A 14,139-nucleotide genomic window follows, 5' to 3' on the forward strand; every position below is an offset into this window, starting at 1 on the left:
TATGAAGGTTTCTATTTCTACACATCCATGCCAACACTTATTAGTATCTGCCTTTTTGATTATTGCCATCCTAGTGGGGTAAGGTGTTATCTCACAGCAGTTTTGATTTGTATTTCCCTATTAACTAATGATGAGCATTTTTTGTGTGCTTATTGGTCATTTGTATATTGCCTTTGGAGCAATGTCTATCAAAGTCCTTTGCTCATTTTAAAATTAAGTTGTCTTTTTTATTTTTGAGTTGTAAGAATTCTTTATATGTTCTAGATACAAGCCCTTATCAGGGATATAACTTGCAAATATTTGCACCCATTTTGTGTGCTGTTTTCAGTTTCTTGATGGTATCTTTTTAAGTGCAAAAAAATTGGGCTTTATTTTGATAAAGTCCAATTTAACTTTTTTCCTTGTATTGCTTGTGATTTGGTATCATATTTAAGAATTCATTGCCAAATCTCAGGTCATAAAGACTTAACCCATTTTTTTTTTCTTCTAAGAGTTTTATAGTTTTGATTCTTGCATTTAGTTCTTTGACCTGTTTTGACTTAATGTTTGTATATAATATTCAGTAAGGTTGCAAGTTTATTTTTTTTGCATGTCACTAACCAGTTCTCCTAGCACCATTTAATGACAAGATCTGTTCTTTTCTCTTTGAATGGTCTTGGTACTCTTGTTGAAAATCAACTGGCCATAGATGTATGGGTTTATTTCTGGACTCTCAGTTTTATTCCATTGATTTATCTCAGTATCACTCTGTCTTGATTAGTTTTTTTTTTTTTTTTCTTTTTTTTGAGACAGAGTCTTGCTCTGTCACGCAGGCTGGAGTGTGGTGGTGTGATCTTGGCTCACTGCAACCTCCGCCTCCTGGGTCCAAGCAATTCTTCTGTCTCAGCCTCCTGAGTAGCTGGGATTATAGGCTCCTGCCACCACACCAGCTATTTTGTGTGTGTGTGTGTGTGTGTGTGTATTTTTAGTAGAGATTGTTATGAATAATTTTAGTAGCATTACTCATAATAGCCAAAAGGTGGAAACAACTCACCACGTTGGCCAGGTTGGTCTCGAACTCCTGACCTCAAGTGATCTACTCGCCTTGACCTTTCAAAGTGCTGAGATTAGTTATGAGCCACCATACCCAGCCTGTCTTGATTACTTTTGCTTTGCAGTAAGTTTTCGAGAAGTGTGTGTACTCCAGTTTTGTTCTTTTACAAGATTGTTTTGATGTTTTGCATCCCTTGCAATTTCACATGAATTTTGGAATCCATTTGTCAATGTTTACAAAGAAGCCAGCTGAGATTTTGATAGATATTGTGTTGAATCTGTAGATGAACTTGGAGAGTATTATCCTTTTAACAATCAATTTGGAGAGTATTATCATCTTAACAACGTTAAGTCTTCAGACCCATAATATGGGATGTCTTTTCATTTGTTTATATCTTTTAAACATTTATTTAAACAATGTTTTGTAATTTTCAGAGTATAAGTTTTGGACTTCCTATATTAAATTTATGCATAAGTATTTTATTCTTTTGGATGCTTTTGTCAATGTGATTATTTTTCCAGTTTCATTTTTGGATTGTTCATTGCAAGTGTATGGAAACGCAATCGACTTTTGTACATTGATCTTATATTCTGTAATATTGCTGATTTATTTATTAGCTCTAAGTGGTTTTTTAAAAAAATTTTTAGGACTTTATATATACAGGATATGTCATCTGCAAATAGAAATATTTTACTTCTCCTTTCTTTCTTTTTTTTTTTTTTTGAGACGGAGTTTTGCTGTTGTTACCCAGGCTGGAGTGCAATGGTGCGATCTCGGCTCACTGCAACCTCCGCCTCCGTGGTTCAAGCAATTCTCCTCCCTCAGCCTCCCGAGTAGCTGGGACTACAGGCGGGCGCCACCATGCCCAGCTAATTTTTGTATTTTTAGTTGAGACGGGGTTTCTCCTTGTTGACCAGGATAGTCTCGATCAATTGACCTCATGATCCACCCGCCTCGGCCTCCCAAAGTGCTGGGATTACAGGCGTGAGCCCCGGCGCCCAGCCTTTCTCCTTTCGAATCTTGATGGCTTTATTTAGTTTTTGCTTTAGCTAAAACATCCAGTACAATGTTGAATAGAAGTGGTAAAAGCAGGCATGCTTACCTTGCTCGTGACCTTAGGGAAATATATCTAGTCTTTCACTGTTAAGTATAATGTTAGCTGTCAGTTTCCTTAAATGCCTTTTATCAGCTTTTCTTCCATTTCTAGAAATAATGATAATTTACATCAAGTACCATTTATTTCCATCATATGCATTTGAAATTATTTGCATAATTTATAAGTTCTGCAAGGATTTACCAGTTGAACTGAAGGCATGTGGTGTCTGTTCATAGCCATTAGAAATGGTAACAGAGGTGTACTCTATGTGATGCACAAATGTGATATGCCTTTTTGGTGAAGAGCACTTGATGAAAACAGTGAACAACTGAGAATTGCACAAAGCAGTACAAATATATGGTAAAATTCAAATGTAACTACTAGGGACTAAGATGATTCAAATATTGAAAAGACTGTGAGTAATATTAATGAGCTACTTAGTTTGTTACTCTTCAGTTATATGGGAGGAGTACATTATTCTTTATTACAGGATTACCTTACCCTTAAATTTTAAGTTCTTGATTACCTTATTGCATTCTCCATTCTTAAAGCAGTAGTTTAGTGTTCTCTTCCTGTATCATAATTAAAAGTATACTTAATTGACTACATAATATAATAGTTTTAAATAAAATATTTTAGAGTAGATTTTTGAAAGCTTTACTGTTTCCCCCTTTTTGTATATAAAAGCATTAGTTGTCATTATTCATATGTTCTCATTACTTTTTACAAATACAAACAATGCCTTATGCATGTTGTGAGCAATTACTGAAGTTTTATGTTTAAGTTTAGCCTTTATTTTAAATTAATATGTGTTGTTAAAATATAACATTATTTTTTCTATTAATATATGTATTTTAATTTACAGGAAAACATCTTTATGTATGGAGGCAGAATTGAAACAAATGATGGCAATGTCACAGATGAATTATGGGTTTTTAACATACATAGTCAGTCATGGAGTACAAAAACTCCTACTGTTCTTGGACATGGTCAGCAGTATGCTGTGGAGGGACATTCAGCACATATTATGGAGTTGGATAGTAGAGATGTTGTCATGATCATAATATTTGGATATTCTGCAATATATGGTTATACAAGCAGCATACAGGAATACCATATCTGTGAGTTACTTAAAAATTGTAATTTCTTTATTGATTGGGAATGTTTTTATCTTTAATAAAATCTTCATATGAATTTAGTCAAAATGGTGAGTTATTTGAGATTGAAATTATGAGCTGAGAATTAATAATTTTTAATATAAGCTTTTTTGATTATGTTAGATTTTATCATTTACTTTTTAAGCTTTTAAACCAAATGAGGGGAAATATTACATATTAGCTTCATTTTCCAAGATTTGTGAAATTTTTAAAAAAATGTGAAATTCCAGTAGGTGGTGCTGTTTCTTTGGATTTTACTTACAAACCAAGGACTGAAACTAACCCAGTCTCTTTACTATGCATTGCATGATTTCAGGGTTTTTCATTTTTTAGCTTTGTATTTCTAATCTTATTGCTATATCATTATGAGTGTATTACTTCTTGAAAGAAAACTTCTCAAGGATAGTCTGTTGGCTTCTATAAGAGATTGTTATCTGTTACGTGAAGATGAAGGTCACTAGGGTAATCTACATGTGATTTTCTGTACTATGTGTTTACTCCTTTTTTTTTTGGTACTTAATTTTTTTTTGAATTGTTTATAACATTTCAAAACAGTGATAACCTTTTTATTGTTTTTGGTTTGTTTACAAATATATACCCTATGGTGGTTACTCAGATTCAAGAACATAACTCTTTTCTGGCTCTGGCCAGTATTGTGAACTCAAATTATTGGCTCTTTTGTGTACAGACAACTATATATACAACTATTTAGAGTCCTTGTGCAGTCTTAATGAGAAAACTCATTTGCAGACCACCATTAGCAAGAGAGTACTTGTGTACTCAGAGGAAGTACTCCACTATTTCCCTTGGCAGTCCTTTCAAGTGATGGCTGTTTTTGTTTACATATCCTCAGTACAGCTGGGTTGAAAGTGGGTTACATATCCCCTTTACTTCTTATTGCCATTTCCACTCTATTCTCAGTCCCTTCTCCTTTAAATTGCCTGGCTTTGATTCTTACATCATCAGAATATATCACCTATTATTTCACCTTTCTACACTCATCTTTTGCTCTCAGACGACTGTTATTTCTTGAGGAATTTAGCTTCTGGCTTACTGTCACTGTGTCCAGAATATATAAAGCAAATATATAAAACAAATATTTATGATGGAGATATGCATTTAAATACTTCTCCTACCTGGCCTGTCAATGCCTTCATCTACCAAAGATTTTGTTTTCCATCCTCCTTAAGCCACCCTCTCCATTGTTACGTTCTAGACCTTGTTATTCCAGTACAATGAGTTCCATAATTTCCATTTGAAATATCTTTTCAAGTTCCACTGATCCCTCCAGCTTACTGTTTCTAGTACCCACACTGTGACAATTCTTTGACCTTACCAGAGCCTTTAGTCTGTGGAGCCTATCAGTTTTTCCATGATCTTTCACTCTTTTTTGTCCATACTTCTAACTCTACCCAGCTTTAAATTTCATAATTACCATTCTCAAGTTGTTCCGTAATGATGTCTGGTACTTATCCAGCCATAAGTTTATAATTACTCATGTCATGTTGGCCCTTAATGATGTCTGGATCTTCTGCTAGCCTAGCTTGGTCTTTCTCCCAGCAATCCTGGATGACTATTTCATACCTTTTCCTTTCTCCTCAAGTTTCCAACACTTCCTTCTCTATCATCACGCTCAATTGATGACCTTAGTTCTTATATTACTGAGAAAATAGAAGTAAAAAGAAGAGAATGGCTATCGATGGGAACATATTGGAGGGTGATGGTTAATAAGCAATGCTGCGTTGAATAAACTTGCTTACATATGTTACTGTCATAACAGACTCATGATAATGTTGAGGTACATGTGTGGCTGAGTTATTCCAACTTTTGAGATGGGCCCAGGAGTTTTTAAGCAAAAGTTAAAGATTTTCTATGTAGAAAGGCAGTTTTGTTTTCTGATTTTGTTATTAAGTTTTGGTTTTATTTTAGTGCTCAGGAAATGTTGGTATTATTCCTACTTTTTAAATTTATTGAAACTTTCTTTGTGACTCAGTTTTCATAAATATATGATAGTACTTGACAAGAAGATAAGTTTCAATAATATCAGAGTATGGAGTTTGACAATATATAATTTATAAAATTGACTTTTTGATTATATTGTTTAGGCCTTCTATTACTGACTTAGTATTTTTTGTTCTTGATCTATCTTGCTGTGAAAGTTGAAGTAAAATTTTAAAGTGTTAGTCTGTTTTCCCTATTTCTCCTTATATATTCTGGAATTTATGTTCTATAGACATTGCTATTATAGATATTAATAACTGTTATGTGTTTATTATAAATTGTATTAATATTATAAAGTGATTTGTTTAATATTTTCTTGACCTGAATTCTACGTCATCTGTTACTAATATTATGGCCCTTGTTTTGTTGTTTTTGGTCAGTGTTTTCCTAGTATACCTTCACCCATCCCTTTATTATTATTATTATTCTTGTTTAGTGTTTCAGAATCACTTATTTAAAAATGTATTTTTTGCATACAGGAGAGAGTTCGATTTTGCTTTGTGATTCCTGGTTTTTTTGTAAATTTTCTTTACATGTCTTAAAGTCACTCTTGCCTTTTTTGTTGGTTTGTTTTAATTATAGCTCTTCTCACGTTTAGGGCACTCCTTCCCCTTACTTTGTTTTATTTTTTGTGAGGATGGGTGTAGTAAGTTTTGAGGAGATCTGCTACCACTGGTTTCCTCTATGCTACTTTTTTCTCATTGTCATGTCTGCATTTTTGTGGCTGCTTCTGCTTAGCTGTCTTGGGTTCACTTGATTTTTGTACATTAATACCTAATCTGGAGTTTGTGAGGAATTTTTGTTTTACCCTCCTAATTTCTCTGGAAATGTAATTTTCTTTTCCTTTCACTTAATCCTGTTTCCCCATGCTTTCCTTTTGTTTTACATTTCTTTTCCAGGGAGAATGGGGGAGATTCAGAACTAAACTATCACCATGTTTATCCTTGAAACCACAGGTTTTGACTTTTGAAATTTTAAAATGAGCACTTAACTTAATCTAAAGTTCAGCAGTACTCTTATTCTTGGATCAACCTCCAATTTATAGGATACTGTTTTCCACTGTTTTAATTAATTTTGTTTTGTTTCAAACACAAATGACATAATTATCGTTTTATAATATAAATAAATTAAAAGTAAACACTAAGTATATCATTCATTTATAGGGGTCTGCAAAAGGTATCTCTAAAGGGCCAGTTAGTAAATATATTAAGCTTTGTTGGTCCTACAGGCTCTGTCACAACTAATTAATTCTGCCTTGTAGCATGAAAGTTGCCATAGACAATACATAAACAAATGGGCATGGTTGTGTTCCAGTAAAAATTTATTTACAAAAACAGGTGGTGGGCTAGATTTAGCCTTTGGGCCTTCCTTTGCTTACCCCTGCTCTTTGAGGGAGAGAGTATGTTTCTGGGGCCCTCGTAACCCTGATCCAACTTAAATTAAAATTTGGCATATAGTTTTTTTGGACATTGTATACAGGGAAAATTCATTCCCGAGAGTAGCATGATATCTACTAAATGGCCCAAAGTTCCCAGGGGGAACGATTGTTTCCTCTATGTGAAACCAAGGCTGAAATAGATGCTATCTATTTGCCTCCACGGTGCATATTTTTAAAAACTCACTTTTTCATTGAGGATGTACATCTTCAGGGATCTTGACTTTTTATAGACACTGTACTCTAATCTTATACCTACACGGACCCACCTTCAATGCTGGCCATTAAAATGGAATCTCTTGGCCACCTGATTAGTATATGTCATCCTTACTGAATATAGTTTATAATTCACAGTTTGCCAAATATATTTCATGTGTTTTGTATTTTTATTTATTGAATGTTCATCCCATTCAGCCATGAGACATAATGGTGATTATGCTTTCCGAGGATGGCCAGGAAAACATGATGGGTTTATTCTAATCAACTATTAGTGGTAAATATTGATAATAGGTTGTTAGCTGATATATTAATCTGCTGGTAGGTTTTTGTTTGGTTTGGGATAATCTGATTACAGAATGCCAATTCTGTTTTAGATAGTTGAAACATTTTTTTATATTGAGTTTCTTTTGGCTTATTCTACAACCAAAATACTATGTCTAAATAAATTTATCAAAAGCAGGATATTTTTGGCTTGATTTTTGTCTTACTAACTGCATTACTTGTCAGGCATACTTAAGAATGTAGTGTAAGTTGAAAATGGGAAGCATACATGATTGATGAGTTTTATAAGAACAATAGATAAACTATGAGCAGCTTAACATTCTGTGAATTATTAAAGCACAAAGTAAAACCCAACAAAATTTTTTGTAAGATTATGTCTTAATAGAAAATTAATTTCTTATTTTACTTATTCCTAATTCGTTTTGAATTTGCTACTTCCACGTTGAAAGTATGTGGTGTCATAAAATAATCTATAGTACTTTCAAAGAAAAGAGTACAAAAGGATGGGTAAATACAGTTTAAACATGCTGTCAGAATAATTAAGTTCACTACAGAAAAGTGCTACTTTAGGGAATGATACTCTGTTAAGTAGGGCTGCTTTGAATATAAGTAATGGGGTAAGTTATCATCTTAGTTATAAGGTAAATGCTTGTTGTCTCCACAGAGAGTAGTTTTTTTGTGTGTGTGTTTTTCCCTTTTGTTCTTTTTGTGAGAACTTCTATCCTTTGATGCTAGTTTTAGCCTCTTCTTGACTGATTTTAATGGTATCAGCTACCCAAAGGTAGGTTGGATTTACTTTGAATATCTTTACATGTTTAAAGTTTCCAGAAAATTAGGAACATGAATTTTTTTTTGTTAAAAAAGATTATCTTTTTAACTGGTATTGTGGGGAAGGTAACTGAAAAGAAAGCTGAAAATATAGCAGGGCAATTCATGAAAACACCGTAGTTTACTAGATAAAAATTTATTATGAAATATATTCTGATAAAGGATATTGATCTCACCATTATGTAGACATTTTAAAAACAGATAAACTTTCACTTAACATACCTCAAAATGATCACTTATTCAACTTTTAATAACATTGCAAATAATTGTGAGATATTGCTGGTTCTATGCCAGCATTACGAAAGAGATTTTGTCATAATCTGATCTACAACAAAGAAACCATCTGATTTGTTTATCTTTAATTATCTTAGTTTGAGCATTACACAATAACATTAAAATAATCTAAGATACTTTAGAATATTTTGTAACTGTTGAGACTGTAGATATTATCAACAGCTGTTTATGGCATTGACATCACTGTTTCATGGTTTTTAGGGAATCTATTGAGCTAAGGAGTACTTCCAAACATTGAATTGAATTTGTGTCTTATAGGAGTACATTTCTGGTTCTATTTGATTCTAGGAACATGCAGTAATGGATATCAGCAAGTGGTGCATCAGGCATTTAGCCTTATCTTTGCAGTACTTACTTGTAGCACAGGGATACAGATAATAAACATAATACTCAGGTATATGATTTGTTGGTAGATAATAAATTTTTTAGAAATAGACCAAGTTAAGGCAATTGAAACTACTGGGGTTGGGAGGTAGCTGCATTTTAAAATAGGAAGGCCAAGATAGGCCTCAGTGAGAAAGTGAATTTTGAGCAAAGACTTGAAGGAATGAAGGAGTTTGTTGTGTGGATATCTGGGAAAATGGTATTCTTTGGAAGTGGGAATAGCTAGTACAAAAACTAAGGTAAGAACATGTATGGCATGTTTAAGGGGTGCTATGGAGTCTAGAGAAGAGAGAGAACAGGAGAATAAAACTTAAGAGACGAGATTAGAGAAGTAATAAGGAGCTAGGTCACAGGGTTTTTTTTATGTCCTTTGTCTTTCTTCTGAGTGAAATGGGGAAACGTTGCAAGATTTTGAACAGGGCAAATGAGATAATTTTTATATGAATTGCTTTGGCTGCATGTTATAAATAAACTTTATGGAAGAAAGAACAGAAAGAGGATAGTTAGGAAGCTGTTAACGGTAATCTGGGCCAAAAATGACAGTGAGAATTAGTCAGTTTGTTTGATTTTTTAAAGAAGTAGAGCCAATAGTATTTGCTGAGGGTTTGGGATGTAGAGTGTGAGAAGAGAGAGGAACCAAGGGTGATTCCAAAATTTTGGGCCTGAGCAGCTGGAAAGATGAAATTGCCATCAACTGACACGTAGAAGATTGTGAAGTGGGTTTGAGGCAGAGGTGTTTTTGAAGATCAAGAGTTCAGTTTGGACATGTTATATGTGAGAAATATATGTGAGATAGTCACTAGATGTCAAAGAGAAAATGTCAAGCAGACAGTTGGATGTATATACTGCTATAGGTACTTAAAAAATTATATTCTTTTTCTAAGAAGTTTGAGAGCAGGAATTCTACAGTATACCTCCTTGTGTGTATGCTTTCTAGTAAGATGCCGTATTCTTACTGGAGTCCTAGAGAGAAAGATTTGGCCTGAAGATGTAAATTTGGGAGTTCTTGGGCTATATATATGGCTACATATAAAGCCATGAGACTAGATCAGATCCCTAAGGAAGTGGGTGTAGATAAAAAGGAGAATACAAGGATTGAGCTCTAGGGTCCTGCAATAATAAGAGGTAGAGGAGAAAGGGAAGATAAGGAAGAGTATGGTGAAGTCTAAGCCAAGTGCAGAAAGAATACTAAGTGGGAAAATAATCAATGGAGCCACATTCTGCTGATGCATCAAGAACAGTGATTACTAAGGATTGATCATTGAATTTAGCACTGGTCAGTCATTGGTGATCTTGACAGGAACAGTTTCTGAGTAATGGTGGGATGAAAGTCTTACAATATTGGATTTAATAGGGAATGAGAGGAATAGAATTGGAAATGATGGGTGGAGCCAGCTCTTTCAAGGAAATGTATTTGAACAAGAAAGCACAAAGTGAACAGAAGCTGGCAAGAAATGTAGGATCCTTTACAGCTTATATTTTTACAGAAGCAGACAATGAGACAAGGATTTCAGTGAAAGAAATTTGTTTGGGAAAGTGTAGCTAACACTGTTAGGGGAGTTGAGAAGTAATACAAGGATGAGAAGGCAGCCATTAAAGGGTCCAGGCTTTAATTGACACATAATCTCTGAAATTTTCTTCTTTAATTGTTAACCCTGTCAGCTGATGTGTCCCATGGATTGTCTCTCCAAAACCCACCCATTCTTTACCTGAAGAGGTGTGTCATTCACTGTGGCTTGATTAATATGAAAATGTGTATAGATGTAAGACAACAGAATACTTAAGAAAATAGCTTGTGTGAAACACATACAAATAATATGGAAGGGAGTTCTTTTTTTTTTTTTTTTGAGACAGTCTGACTCTGTCGCAGAGGCTGGAATGCAGTGGATGATCTGCATGCTCACTGCAGCCTCTGCCTTGGGTTCAAGTGATCCTCCCACCTCAGCCTCCCGAGTAGCTGGAATTACAGACATGCACTACCACACCCAGCTATTTTTTGTATTTTTAGTAGAGATGGGGTTTCAACATGCCTCTTTTGAACTCATGAGCTCAAGTGATCTGCCTGCTTCAAACTCCCAAAGTGCTGGGATTATAGGCATGAACCACCGTGCCTAGCCAAGGAAGGGAACTTTTTTGTGAGAGCATCTTAGAGTACAACTTCTAAAAGTGATGTGTGGTTATCAAATGCTTAGGAGTGACAGTGACAACAAGCTTTATGTCAAAATTATTGGGAAAATAAGGAAAATGTGTAATTAAGAAATCAGCTTGCAGTAAAGGTTTCACATGCTTTTTTTGGTCACAAAGTAGATGTGCCTTCATAGTTGTATAATGATGAAAAGACTGTTAATCCACAGCTTTATTTACTGCATTTGTCATTTTCTGAAAGGGGTTTTATTTTCTTCTGAGCTTCTGTGTCTTTTTGTTTTTAAATGAATACGACACATGCTATGATTTGAATATGTCCCCTCCAAAATTCATGTTGAAACCTAATCTCCAATGTGGTAGTATTAAGAGATGGGGCTTTTGGGATGCAATTAAGCCATGACTGCTTTGCTGTCATGAATGGATTGGTGCCTTACAAAAAGTGCTGGAGGAAGCTAGCTAGGCCCTTTTTGCCTTTCATCCTTCCGCCATGTGAGGATACAGCATTCTTCCCCTCTGGAGGACGTAGCAAACAAGGCAACATCTTGAAGCAGAGTGCAGCTTTCAGCAGACACCAAACCTGCCAGCACCTTGATTTTGGAATTCCTAGTTTCCAGAACTGTTAGAAATAAATTTCTGTTGTTTATTAATTACATATATGCTGTTTTTTATAGGTACTCTTTTTAAAAAAATTTTCTTTTTCTAAGAAGTTTTAGAGTGGGAATTCTGCAATATATCTCCTGTATGTATACTTTCCGGTAAAGGGCCATATATTAAATGGTTGATAAATATTTGTGGATGAATAAATAGGGTTTTCAGCACATGTTCCTTAAAAGTGTGAATCTATATTTCTTGACTTTGTTTTTATTATATTAACCAAATTATTTAAATTGTGTAGTATACATAATTATTCTTCTTCTAGTGGTGACTCATAATGTGCTGTGCTTGATGCTCTTTATTTGTCTCTCCACATGCACCTTTTACTTTTTTCCATTCTGTTTCCATGCCTTCTGGCTTCCAGGTGGGCTCAGCCAGTGATGGTAGATCTGACAGTGGGAGATATGTGGGGTAGAGTTATTTTATTCTACCAACTTTCTCCCTGCTGGATAACTTTGGGTTAATTGTGTTGTTCTATTGAAGGCTGAACTGTCAGGTGTCTTTATATAGCTATTCTCTAGGAATTCTGGAAACCACTCCCTCCTCTTGCTTTTTTAAGCCAATGGGTGAAAAAGCCTTCCTGTTGTGGTAGGTCTCAGGATATTTCCCTGGCCATACCTTTATAAATAGCCCTTTATTAGATACTTTATAATTAATTATTTTGAGCATATTATTTGTATCCTCTCAGTACCCTGGCTGATATAATAGCTACTATTGGCTTTTTAGAGAGTCAAATATAACTTTTGACCAAAATGATCTTTCATATGTTCTTATTCTGGCGGTTGAGAGGAAGAAGTGTCTTGTGAGAGGATTTCACACTTTATTAGTGCTGAAAAATGTTGGCAGAAGTATAAACCTTTTAGAATAGCATGGAGTTAGGTCCTTCAGTCCATTTCTACTACACTTATTTTTGAATTTTTAAATTTTAATAGCATATGGTCATCTTTAATGTTGCATTTTCTCTTGATGTTAAAGATTGACATTTATCATCTTTCAAGAGTAGCGTTCTACTCTTGAAAGAGTAGAACCCGTTTATTTTAAGTAGCACTCTTATTTGTTTACTTCTTCCTGTTTATCAAAAAAAAAAAACTTTCTGTTGCATATTCTTTTAAATTTCTTTTTTGTATTATGCTGACTCAAACTCAACTTTCTTTGGTTATTATGCTATCATCGTAGAAGTAATCATGTCGTACTAGCAAAATACCCCCAAAGTGTATTTCACGGGAGGATATTTATTTTTTAAAAAGCTCATTTGCTGTATTCCTTTAAGTTTTCTCTTTAAAATCATGTTCATTTAAAAAAAATTGTTGAATTCTTGTTTTCAACTTCTCCATTATCTGAAATCCAGAAATTCTTATTGTATATTTGTTTTTAAAAATTGCTTTATCACATATACATATCATCTGGTTTGCTTGTTTTTGGCCTTTATAAAAAGGTCATATTTATGCCATTTTCTCAGGCTTTCTTTGATTTCATTTACCACTATTATTACCAAGATTCATCCATGTCATTATATATTGCTGCAGTTAACCTCATTGTATTTCTGTATTTCATTCATTGTGTAACTCTACCACAATTTATGTACTCATTTTCCTGTTTCTGAGCTTTTGGGTTTAGTACCTGCTAAAATTTCTCCACAATAGCAATTTTGGGACATATCCTGATAAACTACTGCATTTTGAGAGATAAAGAAAAATATCCTTAGGATTTTCCAGTAGAAGGATGAAATATCTTACAAGGGCAAGAGATTAGACAAGTATCAGATTTTTCAAAAGCAAATACAAATCAAGGCAACCATGGAACAAATTTTTCAAGACTTTAGAATTTAGGGGTTTTTTGTCTTGCCAAATTGTACCTCAGAGTGTCAAGGCTATCAAAAATAATTTTCCCCATAGAAGAACTCAGTTAATACTGTATATATGTGCCCTGACCTGAGAAATTAATATACTAGGGTAGAGGTGTGCAGATGTTTTTTTGATAAGGGTTCAGATGGTAAATAATTTAGGCATTGTACCCTACTCAATTCTGTTGAGTCTGGTGTCGCTACACAGTTCTTCCACTGAAACTGTATACAAACAGTATAAATTGCATAAAAGGGTTAATGTGGCTATGTCCAGTAAAAGTTGATTTATAGAAACAACTGGTGGAGTTAATGGGCTGTAATTTGCCAGTGCCTGTCCTGGAGAATGAGCTTCATCTAGTGAATAGATAAATGGGAACACTTCAGGTAAAAGACTGATGGAAAACCTTTCACATACTTAATTTTAGAGCTAAGACTAAAATAAGGGTGGGACTATAGGTAAACAACTAAGTGTGCAATGTTGCATGTTCTGTCCAAGTAGAAGTAATGCAGTTAAAAATGGGAGAAGGGAGAAGAAAGGGGAAATCCGAGAAAAGAACATAGACAGCGGCATATGTAATGGAAATTAAAAGATGCCATCCATTTAACGCTTGATATGCCATCAAGGTCTGTTGGACCCAATTTTAGTTTTTAGTTTGTTTTCTGAGCAGGCCTAACTATATGTGAAGACTATTATTTTATTTATTTATTTTTTTTTTCTTTATTTTTTTTTTTTTGAGACGGAGTTTCACTCATGTTACCCAGGCTGGA

General features: G+C 34.2%; 1 protein-coding gene across 9 annotated transcripts in view; it reads left to right on the plus strand.

The window, feature by feature from the left end:
• ATRNL1 (attractin like 1) overlaps positions 1-14,139 on the plus strand; it is an 842,256-nt gene that overhangs the window by 62,353 nt on the left and 765,764 nt on the right. For all 9 annotated transcript variants that reach the window (XR_004269856.1, XR_004269857.1, XM_032281122.1 and 6 more), the window contains one exon: positions 2,995-3,250. Coding sequence is in view for 7 of the 9 variants with exons in the window: in XM_032281122.1 (XP_032137013.1) it covers positions 2,995-3,250 (256 nt within the window). In the remaining 2 variants the exon portion in view is untranslated. The remainder of the gene's footprint in view (positions 1-2,994; positions 3,251-14,139) is intronic.

The sequence above is a fragment of the Sapajus apella genome, unplaced genomic scaffold, assembly GCF_009761245.1.
Source record: "Sapajus apella isolate SASKATOON/1434 unplaced genomic scaffold, GSC_monkey_1.0 scaffold13, whole genome shotgun sequence".
Classification (NCBI taxonomy): Eukaryota; Metazoa; Chordata; class Mammalia; order Primates; family Cebidae; genus Sapajus; species Sapajus apella.